The sequence below is a fragment of the Melospiza melodia genome, chromosome 2 (genome assembly GCF_035770615.1).
Source record: "Melospiza melodia melodia isolate bMelMel2 chromosome 2, bMelMel2.pri, whole genome shotgun sequence".
NCBI classification, from domain to species: Eukaryota; Metazoa; Chordata; class Aves; order Passeriformes; family Passerellidae; genus Melospiza; species Melospiza melodia.
In genome coordinates, this window is record NC_086195.1 from 100792006 (window position 1) to 100816819 (window position 24814).

Genomic DNA, 24814 nt, shown 5'->3' on the forward strand with positions numbered 1-24814 from the left:
TATTTCTTAACATAGCACATCCACAACATCAGGTTTTACTATATTTACTGCAGATAACAAGGAACAATGAAACAAAACTGAATGAAAGCTTAACAATTTTGTTAGTTCCCTACAAGGCACGAATAAAAAGAAAAAATGGCCATAACAATAAAGTACATATTTTGAAAATAAATCATATTGGAGATTAAATTATCCAACTATTTATCCAATTAGGATTATCTTTCATGGAACAGGAAATAAAGTAAATGTGATCAAACAATATAAATAGCTTTTTTTTTCTCTCTCTTTATCTTGCTGACAAGATAGACTTATTAATTTAGATTTTTCCATGAACTCAATACAGCTTCATAGCAAGCCCAAAGCACAAATGTCACACTGGAAGCTTTTGCTTCTGCAGTTTTAGAAGCCTGCTCTCTAGTATGCTTCATGTAGGTAAAACCACTCTTTTCAGAAGCAGCATACCATACAATCAGAAAAACTTCAGAGTATATTTATATCTAAATAGTTTTCTGCGAGAACAGCTAAACTTCTCACCTGCTGTTTCTGAAGAGTAAATTTATTTACTTTACTTTTCTATTTCACTGTGCCTCAAGCACTATTTTGCCATGACTGCATCACTGTCTTGGAAAAGACCTGTTACCTCCTACAAATCTTCAGATCTTATTCCAGAAAATATTAATTGCATGCACTGAGAGTGAGATCCATTCATTTAACTTCCTTTATGTAACTACAACTCGGTAGTCGCATGACTAAGCACTTGTAAGGTGCAATTTATCTGATCTACTTTTGCCATCTACTTTAGGATGAGATGGATCACCCCTACAAGTGCCTATTGCTGTCTGTTGAGTCTAAGGTGACTCAGATGCAAATGTCTACATTTGTTTCAATGAGCTTCACAGTGAAGATTTAATCTGGATGAGGGAACTGTTGCAGCACAACTGACCTTCCAATATGAAATGCTGAATCTTTGCTAATAATTCTCCTAATTTACTAACTGGTGCTCAGGTCATAACAACCAGTTATTGCCTTGTTTAGCAAATTTAACCATCACAATTAACGTCTACGGAAGCAGATATGCACTAATTATATTCCTGGTTGACAGACAAACATTACATTTTAGCTATAGGATGCAAGATTTTTTTCCCATGACAAGCAAAATTCTAGAAAAAAAAGCTTAGTGACCTGATTATAACTAAATGATCTGTTTCTGGTGTTCTATGTGTTCCCAAAGCACAGTTTTATGAAAGCATTCCTTTAGCTTGAAATATGATGTGCTCCACATAGCACATTTGTCCTTAAGGCTGTATGATTATGCTTTTGCAAGCACCTAGACAGCACTTTTCACCTACAGATCTCAAACAAATTTACAAAAGTAGATATCTGTCACTGACAAGCATTTGTCTTATGTCCCACGATGTCAAAGTTGCATGCACAGTCTCGTCATTAAAAGAAGTGCTATGTATCACACAATAAACACTGACATTCTGCAAAGAATCCTCCTGGTCTGAAGTTACTGTTTAGCTTATTTTCATTTTTGCAATACTTTCAGAAAGGAAACATATCCACCTAGGAATATACTCATTCAGTTTACACTAAGAGAAAAATACATATTAATAATAGTATAAAAGTAAAAAAACAGCCCAGTGTTTAATCTGTTAAACAATAGAAAAATTCTTATGAACTACTGATACTGTCATTGAACTGGAGAGAGTTTGAGAACAAGCTTGCTCTGGCTTTTTCACCCTATGATTTGGAATCTGCTCACAGTACTGCCAGCTTAACCAAAAAGGATTAACTCTCATATCCAACTGAGAACACAGATAATTCTCAGTAATTGGTAAAAAATGAAGATGAATGGGGCTGAGAGATAAGGAGCAATTAGCTCATCAGCAGTTACAGCTGTGCACTCAATCCGGATCCATCTCTTGAGTCTCGGCCCCTTTTAAAGAACCCAGGCAGAATAAACACAGGACACCCCCTCCCAAAAAATTGCCATGCCTGCCCATCATTCCTCTGCCTTCCATTTTATTTCCATGCTATACAAAGACACCTGTCATAGCATTCTGTGTAAATTACTACCTCTCCCAGGACCTGTATCTACAGCCAATCTTCTTCTACATTAAAAAAAAAAAAAAAAAAAAAAAAAAAAAAAAAAAAAAAAGAAGAAGAAAGAAAAAAAAAACCCCAAACCCAAAATCCGGAAACTAAATGACTACTGTAGACACTTTTAAGTTCCCTGTCAATCGTTTCCAATCGTTTCATTACAGCAGCATCATCTGTTTGAAAATATAAGCAATTCCCTCATCTAATTATAGGGAGGATTTGAGGTTCATTAACATTGCCAAGGCAGAGAATCAGATGTGCAACTGCAGAGCTGTGCTCAGTGGCCTGCATTCTCTGTTTCCTTTTATTTGCTTTTTCAAGGTCTCCAAGACTTTTTCCTGAAACCATAAAAGTATTTCTTTCCCTTAAAATAGACACGTGTGTTTAGAAAAAGGAAATTACTGCATTTTGTACTGTTCTATTATTGGGCAAGGTCACCGGAGAAAAATAATTTCACCTAAATCATTTTGTCTCCGATTCTGGATGAAAAAAAAAATAACAGTATACAAGCAAGCTTTACCTTTGAACAACACATCACAGGAAGCCTTGTATTTGCCTCATAATTTTAAATATTGCAAGGTAATGCAGATGAAGAGGAAACCTAACATGCCAAGAAAATCTCTTTATTTTCAACACATTTTGTGGTTGTTTATGGATTAACATGCTAGCCAAGTGTAAAATGTTGCCTCGTATTTCCTAACTGTGTTTAGAAATTAAGAACACCAAAGTCTTCATGATTGCTTCACTTCCTTAAAGAAATAATAGCATTTTTTTTGTATGAATGTCTTTTAAACAATGACATTTTCTTGGGACATCTGTTTTGAGATCACATTTTGAATAGATATGAACTCATTTCCTACTAAGCAACTAATTTACTATTGTTGATAGTTGTTTACAAGTTTTATGAGTCATATTTTAGCAAGTGGCAAAGGTCTTAACAAATCCTTTGAGTATTCCCTAAAGTGTATGCACAGTGTTTTCATTATATAAAATGTTTGGGAAGCAAAAGTATACGGACTGTTCTTCACTTCCTACCAAGTTATAGATAGCAAACTCTAGCCCACAAAAATAGCTTTTAAAAGGTATTTATTTTCAAAGGCTTTTATCCTTTGCTGCTGCAGGTTAATGAAGTAGGACAGCAGGGCAGTAAGTACTTAAGCAGCGAGGAAATGATTGAGCTGCTTTACCTATGCATTGCTTCAGAGCATCAGATGGTAAACATACAACTGATCCTAATAACACACTAAGATGCTAATTTGACAAAGAGTAGGACCTCAGCAGTGAAATTTAAAATTTGACCTTGCCAGTCTCTTTCTTTTCATTCTGCAATTAATTTAAAAAACCAAACCAAATTAAAAAAAAAAAGAAGAAAAAAAAACACCAAATCCAACAACAGCAACAAAAAAATCCCCAACACAGAGCATAATCTTTCTTTTTCCTTTGCTGCCCTACGGAATTCATTTTTTAGACAAAACCCCAATAATTTATCTATCCTGCATGTTGTATGTAGGATTGCCACTAAAAAGAACCTGGGACATTTTTCCTTCTTATCTGCAATGTAGCTCATATCAGCCAAGCTGTCACAAGACAGTACTTGATATAAACAAGAGATTGCAAAGACATCTCAGTAATCAATATTAGGATGGCTACAGTATGGAAGCCCCAACCACTGCATATCATTTGTCTCAGCATCTATTTCTATGACCAAATGAAGCATTAATTCAAATCATAAATCTATGGTGATTTAAATCTGGGAATGAGCACCTGCCTGCTTTAATGATTTATTTTGTACATTTCAGTAAGCAGGAGATTTGTCCATATGAACTGACAGGTCACCTTCAGATGCCAGTAGCAGACTGTTTATCACCATGCAGACTAGCATCTCATCTTAGCAAGTAAATATTAAACTAAAAGAATCCAATTGATTGTGGATGGGGGAGAAAGGCGTTGCAGCCATATATTTTACTCAGTGTGCTAATACCTCACTCTGATTCCTCTGTAATTTCTTTTTTTTTTTTTCCCTTCTAAAATGATAATTCTGGTGGGAGGATGCAAGCTCAAGGTTACCAGCAAAACAGAAAGATATAAAATAATTACTTATTAGTTCATTCACTAACCTTTTGGCCATTGCTTCAAAGGACCAAGTTAATAAATTTGTGTAGCGCTCTGTATAATTATACAATGCTTGACTACAAGAATTACTTCTGTAATTCACATTAAGCATTTGATTAAATCCAAAAAGCAAGACAATTCAGAAGTAAACCTGACCTGTCAATACAATAAGATAAATAAAATAAGGGCCCTTATTTTATTTATCCACCTTTATGTAAGCATTGGAGCACAGGATGGTAAATCCACACCCACCACAATTTCTGCTGCATATGGGCTAGGATGACTCAGTTAAGTTTTTAGCCTGGTTGGATCATTTGCTCCTTTTCAGTTTGGTCAGGCACATAAGCTAATTTAAAATGTAAACTAAAATCAGGTTGTTTTCTTTTGTTTTATTCTTTCCTCCTGTCAACATTCAGTAATGTAATATTTCATATTCTTCCCTAGCAAGCTGTAATTTAAAACATTACTGGTATATGGACTTGATAATATTTATTTGAAAATACATAAATAAACACACTCCTGAAAAAATGCAGGAGAAGAAAGTGTACGTACTTACTACAAGCAACACCTTTGAAATATGAGCTCTTGTCAAGATAATACAGTGTGCTAATTTTCAAAAATGCAACTAATAAACAAAGAACTTAACTCTTCATGAACCTAACAATACCCTGACATTAGTAACATAGGAGTCACTTCTCCGATTCCATATGCATGACCAACACTGGACACTAGAAAGGGTTCACTATTAAAAAAAAACCAAACAAATAAATCAAATTGCTCTTGAGAAATCCTCTGCATGAAGGGTGCAGCTCAAGACAAGATGCACAGACAAGAAAACTGTATTTTCAGAACCATTCCTCATGCAATGGAGACAACTGGAAAGCTATTCACTCTACTCAGAAGAGCCATTTTTTTCTGTACAAAATTAACTCAATTCTTCATTCAGTTAAATTGGGAAATTAACTGAAGTTAACAAGTAAGTTAAGGGGCTGAGAGAAAATTTTGACAATGACAATAAATAATCTTGCTTCACTAAGTTTGCCTTACTAAAATAGCTAGAATGTATTTTCTTAAATAGGGAAAATGATTAGGCTGTCTAAGAGCATATTAGTTATCTAAATTTTGCCTAAAACAAGGATTTCAAAATAGATATTTTTCTTTTTTATTCAGAGGAAGTTCAGATATTCCTTCTATCCACTCTTCTACAAATACTCTGTGTGGCTTAGATGCTGATTAATTTTTCCATCCCCATGGATGCACATGTGGTTTATAACTAGAACTGCCAAGCAGAATAGCAGCTCCACAAACCAGTATATTTGAACATTTTATTTCACATAATGGATTCATCTAAGCCTGAAAATCTAAATTAGCTTCTAGTTCTATTGCACACTCTTTATCTTCTCGGCTTGTACTTACCCTGTTCACCCTTTCTCATTACTTCACTTTTCTCCCAGTGTGCTGGAGGCCAACTGGTCCTTCCACTTCATTTGTACCTATCTCCTCCTCCCAGATTTCAAAGACACCTGCACTCTACCCTCTCTTGTTTTTTCTCCAAGAGAACAATCTTTACACTTGTATTAGAGTAACCGCATATGTTGGTATCTCAGTAATTTAAGACTATTTTCTTCACCATCTTAGAAGTATTTTTAAAGCCTTTATTTAAAAGGAAAACAAAACCAATCATATAATCTCCTTGTGCAGTAACGCACACATCTTGTTGCTATTTACAGTAGTATGTACCCAAGTGATCCTGTACTTTGAACTGCAATTCATATTATTTCTAAATAATACCCTACTGATGCCTATTGAACTGTACAGAAACACTGTCCTCAAACATGTATTTATTTATGTTAAGGCTAGTGCATACCCTCTCAGATTAATTCCAAATGTATTTCGAAGATGAAAAACTAAAAAAAAAAAAAATCTGGACAAAGGGCCAAAATAAAAACAAAAAGCATATCTGAGGCCATTTAAATCCAGTATACACCAATCTTCCCTGCAGTCTTCTGAATGTACCTCTTGTCATTGAATTTCTGTTGCTGAGTTAATACTGTCTCAACATGATAAAAGGATCCAATACAATGAAATGGCATAACAAAACATTTTACAGTAGACACACACAGATGATTAAAGATTTAATCAACAACAACAAAAGTTATCCTAGCTTTGAAGTATGCTTTAGCAAAACAAATTGTCCAAACAAATGAATAAAGTATACTGAAACAATTCTTTTTTGAAAAAGAACAAGAGTTGCTGATGGCTGCTTAAGAAATGGAAAAAAATGTTAACTACATTTTAAGAACGTGTTTATTAAAATAAAATATGATAGGAACTGCAGAGCACGGCAGAATTTATTGTGTATGTATGTTTTCCTTTTGTCACAGGGCACATGAAAGTATGAAATATTTTGCTTTCAAGCTTGTGTTCTGAATTACCTAAAGTCAATACCCAGCACACTGAGCAGGAGACATTGTTAAATTTCACTTTGACACCATCATCTGTCACTCCACCTGTACTTTGAAAAATGAACTCTAAGCAATCAAACCACTTTCTTTCATGGAAAATATTAACTGGAGTCTGCAAAAGTAGCCTGTGAAGAAAAGAATGTTTTTGTAATAGTAACAACAACACTGAATGGTGTGTAAAGGTCAGGTACAAAATAAAACTGAAAACATTAAGAAAGCAAAAGAAATATGCAACTTTTTACACCAAATCAAAGCTTCAGAAGGAAGTTCAGAAAGATTACCATTTTAATAAAATATCTCAGTATTATGGACATATATTAATGCTATGTCTGAAACTTACCAACGCTTGAATTCAGATCTCCATTTTCAGAGTCTGCTCCATGCTGGTTATTATTTGCATGATAGTTGGACATAGCTTCCAATTTGATTTTTTTCACTTTCATTGCTTCTGCTATGGCAGCATTGGTGGCAGCTGCTGCTGCTGCAGCTGCTGCTGTCAGACCTGCAAAGAAGTATAAAAAAAATTTAATATTCATTATTCTGTGAGTCTCCATTATTGTAGGGACTGTTATTATTCCTTCATGCTTGTTACATAAGAACAGAGAGCACTGCAGAGTTTTATTCCTCTTATTGGCTTTGAAAACTATCAACTTTTTCAAGTAAAATATTTCACACTGTATTTAGATAATTACTCCTATACATTGATCTAAACTTTAACTTGGTGTCCAGTAAGTGCTTTCATAATAAAATCACAACTAGATGCAGCTACAAACAGATGCAGTCAAAAATCTAATTTAGCTTCAAAATGGTGTCCTATCTCCCTATGAATAGGTGAGTAACCATACTTAGAAAAAATTTCCCATCAGATCTTTAATTTTAGTAATGCTAAAGAAAAGTGAAGTAACAGGTCTATAATTTCTATTTATGAGTAACAGATTACAGAACTCAGGCATTTCTCATTTCACACATAATAACAAGGAGATGTCGTTTTTCTAGGAAGCATTTCTAGAAAAAAATAATGCAGAACATTATTCTGCTCTCCTCAGACTGTAAGGCATTAAAGTATTTATCAATGAGAAGACGGAAGTACTAACCCATTTAATACCAATCCCAAAATCACCTACAGGCAATTCAGTGCTCTTCCTACCAAACCAAGTTTCTGCCATCCATCCATACAACAATGTTCTACAAACCCAGAAAACTTTCTCTTTGTCAAGAGCAACTGGAGAACTGGTCCAGTTCTCCAGTTGCCTTCAAAAGTCAAAATTAGACACAGCCTTTAATCAAAGTCACAAGCATCAGTTTTTGCCCTCTGTCCCGAGGCAGGGCAATTCTCCTGTGGTGCCCAAGCCCTGCTGCTGCCCACCCAGATCCCTCTGCCCCAGCCTGGATGGCAGCAGAGAGAGGACAGAGAGAGAGGACACTGTCAAAGCTTCACAAGAGCTGCCTCCCCGCCACAGCTGATGCAGGGGGCAGAGATGGAAATGACAGAGAACTAAACCTAAGAAGCAAAAGAGAAGGCAACAAAGCAGGTTAGTTTAATGCATTGACTCACTCTCAGCCCTCAGCCTGTGATGCCACGTGAAGAGAACAGACCCTCAGTCATTTTGAATCAAGATTCTTGCCCTGAATGTGGAGAAGGCTTGAAAAACTCCATGTAATTAGCTTTAAGGTGCCTGCTTGTCTGATTTTCAGCTACTCTGAGAGGTGTGAAGTGTCCTATGGATCTCAAGAGGAACTAACGCCACAATTTACTATTCTAAGGCTGCTGTCTAGCATAGGAAGAGTGCAATTTAGCAGGAAAGACCAAATAAGCAAAAATCCCAGGCCGCTGAGGTAAATATTGCTAGCACCATTGCTTCCCAGGGTCCCTTGTTGTCTCCTTTGACTCCTTACATGGAAAACAAGCTCACTTTTGCCATGTTTTTGGCTAGCGATGGGGAGGGACAGAAGGCAAATTCCAGCAGGGAAAAAGCAGAAGGTGAGCAGACATCAGGAAATCTATGAGGTGGCATAAGAGGTGCCTTTGAATATATTTGTTGCTTGACTAAAGGTTGTTTTCCCTGATTGCTTTGCATAACCACATAAAGATTAGCAAACAGTTCCAGCCTCCCGACCCTCCTCACAGGCTGACTCCTAACACCTCCAAGTGTAATGAGAATTACTGACCAAGTGATAATTACAGATCAATATTCTTTACAAAAGTGCTGTTTCAGGTAGAAGATGTACAAAGGCCAAAAATAAATGAGAAGATGAATAAATATGAGGGTTTACTTTTATTTTAGCTTCTGCTACTATCACAAATTGTGCATGTTCTGATCTTAAAAAGGTATTGACAATAACATGGATTGCTTCCAATTATATTTTTACCTTAGAGGAAGGATATGAAGCCATACATTATACAAATTTGGTTACAGTCCCTAAATTTGGCCACAGAAAAAGGGATGGTGCACCTCTGAACTTTGGTTTGCATCCGGTGCTCATTAAACAACACAATAACCTATACTTCCTTTTTTAATATATGTATACATCCCTGAAAAGCTAAACCTAGCATTTTTAAAGAACAATTATTTGGAGGAATATCCTGGTACATTATATTCAATGACTACAACAGCAGGCCACAAATTCTTCGTTGTCTTTACACCAGCAGTTTTAAAGTGCTTCCAAGTACTGGGGTAAATCACATACTAAAGAGATGCTGGACTCATGACACCACCTGCAATTATTTTCTTTCTTATTGGAATAATGACCTGGATGCAGAATTCCTGAAATAAAAATCCTCTTTTGCTACAAAATTTGCAAAAAAAAGAGTATGCTCTTTGGATGGGGACTGAGAAACTAAAATACAAATTGCCTAGTTCTGTAGTTAGAGTTTTGCAAGATAATGCTTGTGGAAAAAAAAAAGATAATTTTAAACAGTAGGAATTAAACTAATAATTTCATTCCTTCTCTTACAATCACAGAAGTGACTGAAATGATTTCAGTTTTCTATACAGCAATTAATGGAAACCATGCAAATCTGAAATGTGTGTAAGCACTGGTGAAAGTAAGGAGGGAAATGGAAGGAATAATGCTCAGAACTCTAGCTTAATGGTGGTCCTTACAGCAATTCCAGTCTACAGCACAGTTTCTCCTTTAGTGCTGCTTTTTCCTATCCCCTGAGCAAGTGACAAGGGAGGCCCAAAGCCAGTTATCAGAGCCACTTGCTTTATAATCACTGGTGCACTGTGGTGTACCAGAACTTCAGCACAGGGCCCCAACTTATCTTTCATAACTCACTAGTATAGGCAGGCAAATATATTATAAGCAGAAGTTAATACACCACTATGTATCTATATTTATATTTTAAAATACTAAGTTGTAAAGTCCCAGTATGGGTACATACACAGGGAAATACCTGGGATTTAAAAAAAAATTATTATTTGAAAAAGCTGTTTGTTGTAAACATTATTTAACATCAATTTACTCTTACAATAAGTAGCCAAGGAATTTCCAAGGTGCACATTTCTCTACACTACAGAAATGTTACTTCAAAAATGACATAACTAAATGTAACCTACAAAGTCAACTGAAATGAAAGAAATAGGGATCACACAGAATAGCCACGTAGGTATCTTTTGTTCTTTACAAATATTTACTTGAACAGTTAAAAATTATTCAGGCCAAAATATTCAGTGGATTAAAGGCAATGGTAGTTGTCATTAATATTCTGAAATTGATAAGTTGTTTATGTCTGGCATTCTTCCTGCTGATTATGCAGTGAGACAGGCAGCTTTATAAATATCTCATCACTCCATCGTCACACAAATTTCATCGACAGTGCTCATGCACAGCTATTAGCAATATGAATCTAACCATTACAAGAGGAATGAAAATCGAACATGTGGCATTAATACGCAGTCCTGGTTCCTAACCATCTGATAGGCAGATGGTGTAAAGCGGATTCTCCAGCTGAAATGAAGGGGCACATCATTTAAAACCTTGTTTGCATTCTAACTGATATCAGTGCCATATTGATATACATGATACATCATGGCAGTATTTGAACAATCTAGTTTGTTTCAGTCATAAATGTTTACAGCCTTGTTTTTTATCTTTAGAAGCATGTTCTGAGGAGCGTATTTTTAATTTATGAAACCTATTGTTTACTTCTGTTGAACCAGAAGATTAGCAAAGAGCAGGAATATTAAATTACCACAACCACAGCAGTATAACTAAGATGGATGAATAAAGTATGGTTTTTCAATATGTTTGTAAAGGAATTAAAAAATTAGCCTAGACATTTTATGCATTAAATACATTTATTCATTTAAACCTTACAGCTTTTTTCCCATGTGACATACTTAGAACTTTAATGCTTTATAAAGCCATTCATTTAAATCTCTTACTGCGTGCAATTAATCTTGCCCAACAATTTAATTCAAAAGGCAAAACATCAGAAAGTAAAGTTCGATTCAACCATCACGCTTCTGAAGTAATCTCCGTATTGCTGACAGTTCCTATAGACTCATCAGCAAAAGTCTGTTCAAGGTGTCTTGCAGGAGCAGTATGAATTTGAATTACAGCTCAATTGAACGCTCGCCAAGCCTTAGCAGGAACTCAGGAACAAGAAGCAGAACACCAAAAGAGAGCGTGAAGGATCCTTTCCTACTAAGACCTTCTCTCTTCTGTCACTAGATTACTTTGGCCTGTTGGGTGTGTTTGTAGCTGTTAATTATGTTAATAAAGTTGCAGCCTGCTGTCTCTGCCAAATATAATCATAAGCTTTCTCCTGCCAAGTCCTGGTCTAATTTACACCCGTGCAACTCTACTGAAGTCAGAATTTCGTGGGTGAGAATGAGACCAGAAGTATACCCAGTATGTGTGGTCTCTAACTGAGAAATGAGTGAATGAAACAGAAAACAATGACAAGAAAACCACAGCATCTTCAGAAAACAATTCTGTTCTAAAAGCAAAGTCCCCAAGAGAGCTGTCATATATCATGACAGGTTTTCGAAACGTACACGAATTACTGGTGGGCACTAAATCACATCCATGGTTTCTGCCTTCCAACAAATAGTATTGCCTGCCTGCCTTAAGAGAAAGCTCTTAAAACTTTCAGTTTTGATGGGGTGAACAGCTTACAACACATCCTATTTGTGAAGCAAAATAGAAAAGGACCTGTGAATGGAACTTTTTCAGACTTGAATATGTCTCAAAACATACATTTTTTAATTGCATCCCTAAACTTCATCCTGGGACAAATTACAGAATTATTTAAATAATTGATCTTAATTCACTTTTAACTTCCTTCGCATAATTATGCCTAAGAACAATAACAATTCCTAATAGTAATTCCAATAATTTCCTTGATGCAACTGTTAGCTTCTATTATATTTTATTTTATATATGTCTATATGCATATATTTATAGCTACTTACAAAATTCAGTAACATGCGTATTTACATAAGCTCCTTCTTTAGGACTTTTACAACATTTTCAAGAAACTTTACCTTTGTCATCACAGAACAGGCAGAAAACCAAAATACAACTGTCAGCAGTGTGTTACATTTAACTTAATTTATTTGCTGGAAAGTTCATTCTGCAGAAACGCTTTACTCATTGCATGGGAGGAGTTCCAAATCTCATCTCAATTCTGCAAGAACTCCTTTCAATATTTCAAATTAATGCTTAATCCTTTTGCCTGGAGTTTATTTCAATGGTACTGACTTGAAAAAAATGCAAGCCCTTTCTTGATTTAATACCAGATTTCATATTGTGGTTCTTACTTTTGCAAGATTCCTACTAAAATCTGAAAAAAATCTGCCTCAGAAAGAAAGGCAGGGTTACCTCCTAGGACCTGACCCCGATCACTGTAGGTTATTGCACTGGTTTCACGGGTTTCAGCAGTCCAGGTACAAGTTTTTGGTAGCTTATTACGCTGCTGCCTAGTCATTTCAAATGAAATAGGATCCTAACCTTAGTCTCTGATCTAATGGGTGTTTTATATAGTGTGATACATAAAACAAGAAGGGGAAAGCAATCTGCAGGAGGACAGAGGTCTGAGTACATAGACTGGATTGCAAAAAGGAGAACTTCACCATAATGTTCCGCTAAAATATACTGAGTTTCACTAAAAGAATTCTTTATGTATAATGTATGCCCGGAATCTCACAGTTATCCAGAAACCTTATTTTTGCTAAACTGCCTGCATTGATATAACATAACAAGCTTGGTATATCCTAAAAATTTCATTACATGTTATTTTGGGATAATCAAAAAAATCCTTGTCTGGTCCCTGTCCCCACAGCTATATTTTCCTGATCAATTTGAGTGGTTCAGCATAAACTGCTCATCTAGATAATTTTTTTAGTGTCTCTTAAAGGCCTATTATTAAAGGTATCATATTAGTGAAAAAAAAAAACCAAACAACTGCACTTCAAATATTGCTAAAGAAGGAGTACTTGGAAAAAAAATCATCCATGGTTTAGACTGGTGCAACTAAACTGAAGCTGACAGTCTTGCACTGGGAGAAAACCAGTATATGTGAAGCTCAAACCATCTGTTGTTCATCAGTCTAATCAGACCTTTTTCCTGTAACTACTCCTAACTTGCAATATGAATTTTGAGGCCTGGGTATAGCATTTAGGATAAACAAGCAAAAGATGTAAATTTCCACAGCAAGGCTGGAAATTAAAAATCTTTCTCATTAAGATGTGTCCTCCACAATTAATAACATTGTTGCAGAAATAAAACATTGATGTGGAAAGCAGCAGTGTCCTTTTGTTTTAGTAACACTGCATTTTTTTAAATAGATCTGCTAGCAGGTCGAATAATGCTTCAAAAACGTGCAAATGGAATTATTTTATCACTAATATTTGCCATTTATGGAACTGACCGACTTACATTTTGTCAAGTTATTCCTTCTAGTGGATGTATTCCTTTGTACTGAGGAGTTAAAAGTGAAATCACAAAGTGCATTTCAAATACCACAAGAAATTACTAACTGCTACAGCTTCATGGGGCTTTGTAATCTGTGAATTTATTATAGGCTTGGTGCAATTGTGACAGAATTAAACAATGTATGTTGCATAACTGCCTGGCTATACTGCAGTTTTCAGCGACAATTTAAAATCCTACTGGAATGCACACAGCCACAATACAATACAATTAAGAGAGAACATTCTTTCTTAAACAACAGTCATCTTTTCAAAAGCAATAGATTCTCAGTTCTCATTCAGTCTGTTGCATTATTCATTTCATGTGCAACCTCATGCTGGACCATAAATTGTTACTTTATCTAATCAAAGGCGACTTAACTCCACAGAAGGTCAAAGGTTTAATTTTGTGAAGTATTATCTTACACTATGAGTTTAACGGAAAAATAGAAGAAGAAAAACAGCCAAGAAACTGGTAATAAATGAACCTTTATTGCCTCAGGCACTGGCCTAGTTAATAAACTTTCATTGAAGGTTTCTTTCAACTGTTATGGACAATGAGGTAAAAAAAATCTTAAATTACAGCCATGTGTGACTTTTAAAGCAGGCATTCTTTTTTATCTCAACCTTCCCAGCTTAGGAAAAAGACAAAGAGATTGTCTTCAATTTCTTAACCAAAAATGTATGCTTCTAAACAGATGAAAAAGTGCAGATCAAGCCTTTTAAAAGCAGAGGTCAGCTTTGAACAATATAAAAAAATACTTTTCCTTAAGTGCCAAATCCTGATCCACAATCTCTTTAACCAAATACCATGCAGTTCCAAAAAAAAAAAAAAAACAGAAAAGATATGCGGGAAAGCAAAACACATATGTACTGACAATATATTATGCTAACAATGATGGTTGGTTCCTGAAAGACTTTCTGTTTTACATTTGCATTGCTAGAGTTCAATAATTGCTCTTCTTTAAGAGAATGACTTATTATGGGAACAACATCCCTGCACTTTTTACAAATAGAAGCTCTTTTCTTCTTTTCATGTGTATTATCTCATATTCTCACAATACTATTCTTGCTGTTAGGAGAAATTAAAAGGTTTAACATAATGACAGTTACTGGTGGTTATTGGTGCTCTGTGAATTTTCTTCATTTAATGTTCTTAGATTTTGCTAACTACAATGTCTTTTATTGACATACTCTTTGGGACCAGCTTAGAGAAGTGTATTACAGTTGATGTTATACAGTCAAAAACAACAAGAAGACAAGGAGTATTTTAAAAAACCTAAGCCTTTAACTTAAGTCTAATTTATAACTAGATGGACACAACTAATTGTAACAGCGCTATGATTCAAAAATACTGAAAAGACGTGTTCGTGCCTGTAACAGCAGTAATGTAGCTAAATGCTCATAATCTTTCAACCAGCAGGAGCTTTTGTAGTTTTTTTTATAAACCTAATCCACAGCTTGACACAGATCCTGGGGTAATGGCACACAGTTCTTTGATTAAACTAATATCTAAGCACTGCTGAGGCAGTCTGATGGCCCCGTGGAAGTGTTTCCCTACAAGCTCCAAACTCAGCCTTGCAAACAGAACTGCCAAAGTCTTTCCCACAGATCCACTGTAGTCCACGTGCCTAACCATGTGAGTGAAATTTAACTTATCCAGGTGTGTAAGTATTTGTGGCACCAGAACAAGATCAGAATAAAATCAGATTTTAGCTGTGGACCCCAATGGTATAATTTTAGCTTTGATAGCCTTCTGGTGGAATAGATGTGTTCCCAGAGGGACCTGTTCTCTGCACTGAGTCCACACGCTGAAGAAACAGCCCACTAATACTTAGGTGACGTGTTATCAAAGCCTACATGGATTTGGTCCTCAAGCAACACTTTTGTCCAAAGAAAGAAAGATTTGATTCTCACTTCTGGTGCCCAAGAATAGTCAGTTACAGACTTATTTCAGGCTCCTGTCAACCTCAGGAAGTGAAAACAGCATTATTCCTACACATGAAAAGAGAAAGCAAGAAATTCAGGGCTTTAGCTAAGATGAAATATCACAGCTGCTGATTAGAGCAGCAGACTTGCAATAAATGTCTAAAATACATATTTCAAGATACTTTAAATAAAGTTTCCATTGGTTTATTCTTTAATAAAGTTAAAATAAATTACACATATTAAAAAACCTAAAATGTCTTTAAAGAGCAATTTTGATCCTATTTTGTCATATTTAGCTTTAAAGTAGAGATTGTTTTGAATTCTCTTGCCCCTAAAAAGAAACTTTTATAATACAATATACATTAACAAATTCTATAACTGCTTTTTGATTATCTCTCTCTATTTTCAGTGTGCAAAGCAGGTTGTGACAAGCATTAGAAAAACAGAAGTCAATGTAACGGTGGGGAAAAGTTCCAGAAATCCACTGGTTATTTCAAGACATATGCACTCTTGTTTTAACACAGCAAGTTGAGTATGAGAATTTTCACATTTCTGAATGTAAAGAATTCACCTGTAAGGGTCAGGAGAGTCCTCTCTCTCTCTTTACTCTTTTATTCACTAGAAGTGTTGTAACTTCAAGAGCTGCACTGTGGCTTTGGGGCTCTTTTTTTTTCACTTTTGCTTTTTCTTTTCTTTTTTAAGTTTCGTCAGATCCATTATGCATTACTCTGTGCCAGAGGCAAGGCATGGGGCTAAATGTACTGTTAGAGCACAGTGATAGCAGAGTTTGTACTGTGATGCAGAACTGTGATACTGTACAAAGTAGCTGTGATAATGACTCACAGGTAACACTGCGCAGTCCTTTTTTCAGATGAAAAGGCAGCCAATTGTCACAGACAGTCCTCTCTCACCTTTATGCTCTACTTGTTGCAGGAGGTAACAGAACACTAAATCCCACAGGTAGCACCCTGGGTGCTGACCAAGGAATTACATTAATGTCTTTGGGTGGCATGTCAAATTTGAAGACAAAATATCTCTTTCCAGTACAAACCATGGCTCAACACGGGCACTTGTGATGTGCACTTGTGTTGTGTCCCAGCACCTCACCAAAGCACGGATATTAGGATAAATTTACTCACTGAAAGAGCAATTAAGCATTGGGACAGGCTCTCCAGGCAAATGGTGGAGTCACCATGCCTGGAAGTGCTCAAAAAATGAGTAGATGTGGCACTTTTTGATACACTTTGTGGGCATGGTGTATTTGTCAAAAATTTGGACTTGATGATCTTGGAGGTTTTTCCAAACATTATAATTCCAATTTTTTTTTTTATTCTAATGCCAAATTATCACCCCAAATCAAGGGAGTTCTCTCTCACGCAGTGTGTTCAGTGAATACCGAACTTCATTCAACAAAATACTTTCCTTTTGCAACTCAGAATTGTCTGCTACACAAAAAGTAAACACCTGAAGACTGCTACTGATATTAAAAGGAAAGTATGGTAATAATAATGGATACATTATTACTGTACTTGATTGTAATACGAAAACAAACATGCAGTAGCTTTTCTAGTTCCTACCATATTGGTATAATTGCAGTTCTGTATTATGAAGACCTGCAGACATTTGTAAATTCAGATTTACACGCATGATGATATGTATTGTTTCTGAAAGGCATATTCTTTGCAGCCAACAACTGATTGGTACCACTGTCTAACACATTATGAATAACATTCAAAGATCATTAAATAAGCAAGCATAAGAGAACCCAAACATTCTCTTTGGCAGAAATCTGAGCAATCCTCATGATGTGGTCATTGCTAGAAATAATTTATGAAATAAGAAGCTTTATGTTACCATGATCCTCTCAACTTGGTAGTGTTCACAAAAAGACAAAATATGATGACAATTTATTTCACAGATTCCACATTTTGTGGGGAGAACTAACTTATAATTTGCTGCAGATAATTTAATTATCTTTTCTTCATCCTTTAATGAATAGTATATCAACAGATTTGGATTTTCACAAATCTATCTGTTACTGGAAATCGCTTTTCTCCACCTTCTCAACACTCGCACGAGTGCAAAATGGGACGTGTGCTTTCTAATTTCTCCTCCCTCCAGGTTATGACCTTCTTTCTGATCATTGCTAAATTCCAGGTTTTTGACTTATCTGACATTCAGATTGTCAAGATGGACTGCACATTTAGCAGAGAGTGAGTAATAGAAATAACTGGCAAAAATTTAATTAGTATCTGGATAATAACTCACTATTTTTATCCCAACTACAAGTAATCTAACTTTAATCAACTACAAGATGCAACCTCAATACATAACAATGAAAGGATCAACATTCCAAATGAATTTATTTTTCAACAAAAAAAATACATAGCCCATATAGTGTACATGTATTTGTTTTGTATTTTCTAGACATTACTGGTCTTCAGCATAATGACTTCTAGACTAAAATTTATAGTATACATAATTAAAAAAAAACATGGAACAGCATCACTACTGTTACTGTATCTAAGAAATCAGAACATCATTCTAGCAATTTGACACTAATGTTGACTTGCAGTCACTCTGGAAAACATACAGATAACTAATAAGATTGCAAAAATAAAACATTGATTATAATTATATTTGTCACTGTACAGCCCAAAGAACTGGTGGACATTTCCCAAAATGAAGAATAAATTAGCTCTGAAAACGTCTACGGTATGCATAACATTTACAGGAATGAAAATTACTGGATTTGATGCAATTTCTTACATTAAATTGCTGAGTTTCTTTACAATTGAATTCTTAATCACTACTTAAGACATGCTAAAACACAGGAATTGCTTTTGAAGGGATGCAGACCTATTGTTAGATTTAATTCTGTGATGTACTAACAGCCCACAACATTAAGGAGGTTTTTTTCTGCCAGTGCCTTAAGAAGTTTATGAGACATTTCTAGAATTCTCTTTGTTTGCTCTGTTCTCCAATTGGTTGTATTAGTCACGTGCTATATTTCTTTGCCAGACTTGAAAAAGAATAATTTCTCCATGTATTGAAACAGATTTTCTATGGCAATAACAGGCCACAGGGGGACTGTATTTCATCTAAGCTGCATACTAACCATATTTATGTGTGTGTGTGTGTGTATATGTATATCTATATATGTGTGTGTGTATACAGTGAAGTTTCATGCAATAAAGGAAAATGAATCAACACAATTCTGCCCTTCCAGTAACAATATTTAATAAGGATGGCAAATTGTCTACAGAGACATTCATATATGCACCAGGTAGTACCATGATCAAATCTCTGTGTGTAAATGCAGTTGTATTTGTACTTTTCTTTCTTTCCTGTTGACATCTTGCCCTTCTCAACTACAGCTAACACATTTCAAAGGAGGCAGTATAGTGTTGTCTCAACTGACCATGTTTTTGAAGAAAAATATTTACAAGTAGCTGTTTCCATTCTCATGGTTTTTCCTAAGAAAGCTTACACTGTGGGAAAACTTCCGTGAATATTAGTAAATGTTCTACTTTCAATGGAAACTGCTACTATTCAAGCATAAGTGATTGATATTCCTCATATCAAAGAGCATGAAATATAAAATTAGTTATAAAATGGCTTCCATGCATGGAAAAAAGATTGCCTCCTACAATGTTGATGATATACAGGAATTTTGGATGGATTCATATTTCCAATCTCCTAAATGAATAGTTGACATTCCTCACCAAACTAACAGATTGCCGTAAATCCAATTGCATCCTGGGCTGCATCAAATAAAGCATGGCCAGCAGGTTGAAGGAAGTGATTCCCCGCTCCTGCTGGGCTCGCGTGGGACCTCAGCTGGAGCAGCGTGTTCAGCCAGGGCCCACAACACAGGCAGGACATGGACCTGAGTCCAGAGAGGGGCCATGGAGACAATCAGAGAGCTGGAGCACCTCTGCTGTGAAGGCAGGCTGAGAGAGTTGGAGAGCTGGAGAATTATTCAGCCTGGAGAAGACTCCAGGGAGATCTCACAGCACCTTCCAGGAACTAAAGGGGGTACAAGAAAGCTGGAGAGGGACTTTTTACAAGGGCATGTAGTGATAGAACAGCTAAAGAGGGTAGGTTTAAATTAGGTACTAGGAAGAAATTTTAAACTGTGAGGGTGATGGAACAGGTTGCCCAGAGAAGCTGTGGATGTCCCATCCCAAGAAGTGTTCAGGGCCAGGATGCATGGGGCTCTGAGCAACCAGGTCTAGTGGATGGTGTCCCTGCCCATGGCACAGGGGTTGGAACTAGATGATCTCTAAGGTCTGCTTTAACACAAACCATTTTCTGATTCTATGAAATATCAATTTTTTCAAGAGGATCAAATATTTTTTACATCCAATTGCAGCATCAGTTCACCCTAATCTTAAGAGTTTTTTATAAAAAATATTTTAATGAACATTTTTACTTCAAGCTAATCTTTCTGCTGTCTCTCCGCAAATCAGTCCTCCACTAACAGAGTGTTTCACTCAAGTATTTACAGAAGGAATTCTAGCTGCAGAATGCCATTAATACAGCGCAATTCACCTTGTATTAACTTTCTTTTTCTCATCCTATATGTTCATATAAAATGCCCAGATACAAATTATGGAAGATATTTTATCCAAGAGTAGGATTGTGCTTTTTGACAGATTATATGAACAGTTATTTTGGCAGCTTTAGAAATGCCCCTAGGTCAGTTGCTTGGTTAGACCGCTGATGGCCTGAGTCTCCTGTTTGTCATTTTCTTACAATTTATCTTCAGTTAGTAGCAAATTAAATCCAAAAAGATCATAACCCCACACCTACAAGACCTCTGCTTAACCACAAGTGCCAAGCATACTTTCTATGGAAATCCTTAGGTGGTAGCAAGAAGAAGTTGAAGAGACACTGAAAGAAAGTATCTGAATAATATGTGAATTGCTTTGTTCACCCTTTTAGTTAAAAATACCATCAGAAAAAGAAATTAGAGGCCCTTGAGTTTTAATTCTGAGATTTTCAGAAAGTATCAGATGTCATCTACATTTTAATTTTATTCCTTTACCCATTAAATGGAGATAACACTTCCTTACTCTACAGAAGGATTATCAATACAAATCAGTCAAGAGTTGTACAAAGCTCTAAAAATAAAGAAAGTTTCAAGCATGCATTAATTTTGTTTTCAGCCCTTGTTCCAAATCTAACAAAGTCAAACAAAGTCCACAAATTCAAGGTAGATTTGCCTAAGAAGTGAGGGCAGCAGTTCAGTGCAAAGTGTACATGGATAAAAATCCACAAAGGAGCTATGAAGATGAAACGTTGCTTTCAATTTTACCACACACCTTAAAAGTTCACAAACTTTTGAGCAATAAATACTTTTATTAGTTTAGTTGTGGTGTTTTTCTTGAAACCATCAAATTAACAGATACAAGTTTTTTACCAACTTAAATTTCAAGTTAGCACATGGTCAATTCAAACTCTGTAGCAGGGAGGGCATAAGATCAATAGCGTAGCACTTTTAAAAAAAATCAAAACAGTTTTCAATTTCTGATGATTTGTCAAAAATTCTTAATTCCATGAAAGCTACTTAAGGCTTTATTAAAATGAAGTTTAAAAAAATCTCCATCCTTCTGTTGTTACCTGAGCTATGTAAGTGTTAAATGTGCTCTTCCTAAATCTCTGACAATCAGAAGGAATATAATGATTTTAGCTTATGTTTGTAAAATGTGACTAGTTATTTTTTTGTTGACTGTAAAGGAAGTTGTATTCTGAAAAACAGGATATTAAGGATTTTAAAAATACACTACTAATCTAATTGTGCCATAAAGCTGTCAGATTTTTTTTTAATGGCCTGAAAAGAAAAAGAAACAATATGACTATCTAATAATCTTTCCATCTTTTACAGACAAGAAAAAACAGGTGTATATTTAAGATCTATTACATCAGGTTACCTGTTCAAGGATACAGTGGAATAATGCTTAATTCTTTATCACTACATTAATTTTGAGTTGAGAATTTCATAAAAGCACATTCTCAACTTTGTTTCTAACCCAAAAGTGTACACACTCGAAGGAGAAAGTCAGGGGTTGTTTTCAACAGGGAAGTAACAACATTGGGGGAAATTCTCATGCAAAGGTCCATCTAGCAGAAATTAAGGAATTAAAGCCTGATGTGGACAACAGCCTCTTCAGCTGTTCGGGCATTTTTCCATCTACCTTAGATCTGGCACAGACTTTTCTCCTCTAAAATACCTTCGTGTATAATATCTGACAACTATGAAAACTTTGGGATTAAGTCTAAGTCAAAACTGTGTTATTTTGTTTGTTCAAATGAATTGTTCCAAGGAGGTCACATACTGCATGCCACCCAAAGATTATCTTTGACATACTACTGCCTAATTGAAATATGCAGGTATCTTCTCATTGTCTCAGAATTTCATTGGCAGCCATACACAGACTTTAGGGAAGGTCCAAATACTGCTTTAAATCAGAGTTTGTTCAAGATAGAACTATTTCTATTTCAAATTGTTATGGTATGTTATCCTTTACAAGAAGCAATTAAAATTCAATATATTAGTTCTAGCTTCCAGAGTATCATCTGTAGGTATATTTTGGAACCCTGAACAAATAAACATAATTTAACTGCACACACTATCCTTAACAGCCTTAGAGAAGAAAGAAATGATGATTATTTTTACGGGTCAGTGTTGGCAAATATCAGCAGTTTTGCCTTTGGTACGTGGCAAGGTGAAGCCATGAACTGTGACTGCAGTCCTCTAATTCCTAAAACATGAAACATTTTGTACCTACCTAATCTGCTAAATATAAAATCTGTGAGATTTCCTGGGGTGTTTGGTGATCTTTTTAAAAATAATACACTATACAATGTGTTTTTTAAAAGCAATGTCATATATATCTTGCAGTTTTAGTATATACTGTTCCTGTTCTGTATTAATTGTACCTTATCTCATGCATTTTAAGGAGTATCTTCTTCTTTTTTTTATTACTATTTTCACCTCCATGCTTAACTATTAAATGGATGAATATGGGGAAAAGAAATTGGAAGAAAAATGAGAAATGTATTTTGCAAATATCAGTATATTTTTACTAATATTCAAACTTCATTTTCAGCAAACTTGCTATATTACTGCAAACTGTCTAAAAGGTTTTGTTTTGTTTTGTTTTGTTTTAATTTCCTACTGGATTATATATTTTTAAAAATTAGCCTACCAGATAGGCTAATTCTGATAATAAATATTTACCCCGCATCTTTATGTTAAGTTACACGGCATGCCCCTGTGTATCTTTAGAAATTAATATGAAGCCAACACAGTAGAGAGAGATATTTGAAGTTCAGAAGCTGCTGACATTGGGCATTAGAGCATAAGTAGGTCAGAATAAACACTTAACATTCAAATTTAAATATAATATTGTGTAATACAAGAAGATCTATAGAGCCATAATGTCTGAATAAATTAGGTATGATGATAATACTTCTATCGATTTCAGTCTGTTAAAATAATGAAACTAGATCACACAAATCAATTCTTGGAATACAACAAAAAAGCATGCGTTATTTGCTTTGCACATTCAAAACAGGCTTTTCAAGTGAGATTGACTGTAACTATTTTAGACCTTACCTAAAAACAAGTGTTAATTTTCCCAACATCACCTAAAAAACAGGCTCATAGTAGTCTTTTTGTTATCTTACGGTTGACAAGCTTAACAGTCTTTTAACCATCTAACAAACAGCTTTCTCTGTGTGATCAATTATTTAAGCCTCTGCTCTTACATCATTACTTCTGCAAGGAGAGGAGGTGTTTCAATAGGAGGATCTACCATTAAAGACAATTATCAGGCACTCAGTTTCCTTTGGCAGAGGGAGGACACTCACGAAATGCTGTAAAACATTCAAGAATGGAGTTTCTGGCAATGTCTTCACAGTTTTACAGAACTAAATATTTCATAACTTCTTGAAGTTTAACAAAAAATAAAAAAAAGGCATTGGCTTTTCAGGCTGTCAGGAATGATGTTTTGTTTTCCAACAAAGTGCTCAGTATATGTTAAATTATTTCTACTCCAGATGGGAATCAGACTGTACTCTTGAAATTATCCTGCTATAAAAACATTGAAAAGATTATGTTTGTCCAATATCACTACTACGATCACTAAACAAAAATAAAGACCAAGGCATTTTTGAGGATGTATGTTACAAAAAATGAGTGGTGATCCAGAACACGGAATACAATAAATCTGCAAAGCACAAAGCATGCATTCAAACCTGAAGTGTGAAGCAAAGAGGAATTTGCATTGTGAATGCAATAAAAACTGTAAATCAGTTCCTTAAAAGCAGAACAGTCTGAGTTAAGGGCTGCAGGCATCACAGCCTAACGGGGTGTGCAGAATACTACAGATTTCCATCCTGGCATAGCAAGTTAAAGATCTGCGATGGAGAGTCACACTCCTCTGTTGTTACCAGGAGGTAATTATACAACAGTATTTCTAATGATGGAGTCCCAAAGCAATGCTTCTCCTCTTCCCAGTGGAAAATATCTTTTGAAGCAAAGAGTGGCTGTGGGATTCAAGAGGAGGGAAAACACATACCATAAAATATAATTAAAAATTGTGGAGGCTGCCTATGACAAGAATAACCATAAAAAACAGATACAAACCAGCTGGCTGTTAACAACTCCTGAGTTATAAAAATCTTAACCTGCTGTAAAGCACTCAATTCGATTTACATAACCACAGAGCTGACATTCCTTTTAGGCTCCTCTGCTGGGGATTATTTTGACATGTTTTAAGGCAGCATAAAAAGCAACTGTGAAAGGAAGACATGTATCATCTTACATAAAAATTCATTCTCGCCTTAAGATTGGACTTACACACTTTAATCCCAGCATCTTCACTGAGACTGGAAAATATCTTCAATGGCTACTGGTGATTCAATTTTATAGCATTATCCCTTTGGTGCTCGTATTTTTGAAAAAGTTGATAGTGTATGTATACAAACAAACAAACAGGAAAAAAAATCTATAAAGAAATCACAGAAGCTTAAGTTTTGATAGTACTGCACAAAATATCAGCCACACTAGAATCCACTACAGAGAGCAGCACATCTAGTTCTAAATAGATTATATTGCTTAAGATTGCAACTGGCCTTTGCTAAACAAGGAAAGCATTTCTTAGGAACGTAATGATGCAGACAGCATTTTACACAACTAACACAGCTTGCTGTAGGGAATTAAAATAAACAAAATAAAATAAAATCAATCTTACACTGAGTGAAGTTTTGATGTATAAG

The 24814-nt window shown here is 35.4% G+C and overlaps 1 protein-coding gene across 6 annotated transcripts in view; it reads right to left on the bottom strand.

Moving 5' to 3' along the window:
- The window catches only part of DACH1 (dachshund family transcription factor 1), a 352211-nt gene that overhangs the window by 162587 nt on the left and 164810 nt on the right, over positions 1 to 24814 (bottom strand). For all 6 annotated transcript variants that reach the window (XM_063149417.1, XM_063149419.1, XM_063149418.1 and 3 more), the window contains exon 3: positions 7021 to 7182. In XM_063149417.1, coding sequence (XP_063005487.1) covers positions 7021 to 7182 — 162 coding nt within the window. The remainder of the gene's footprint in view (positions 1 to 7020; positions 7183 to 24814) is intronic.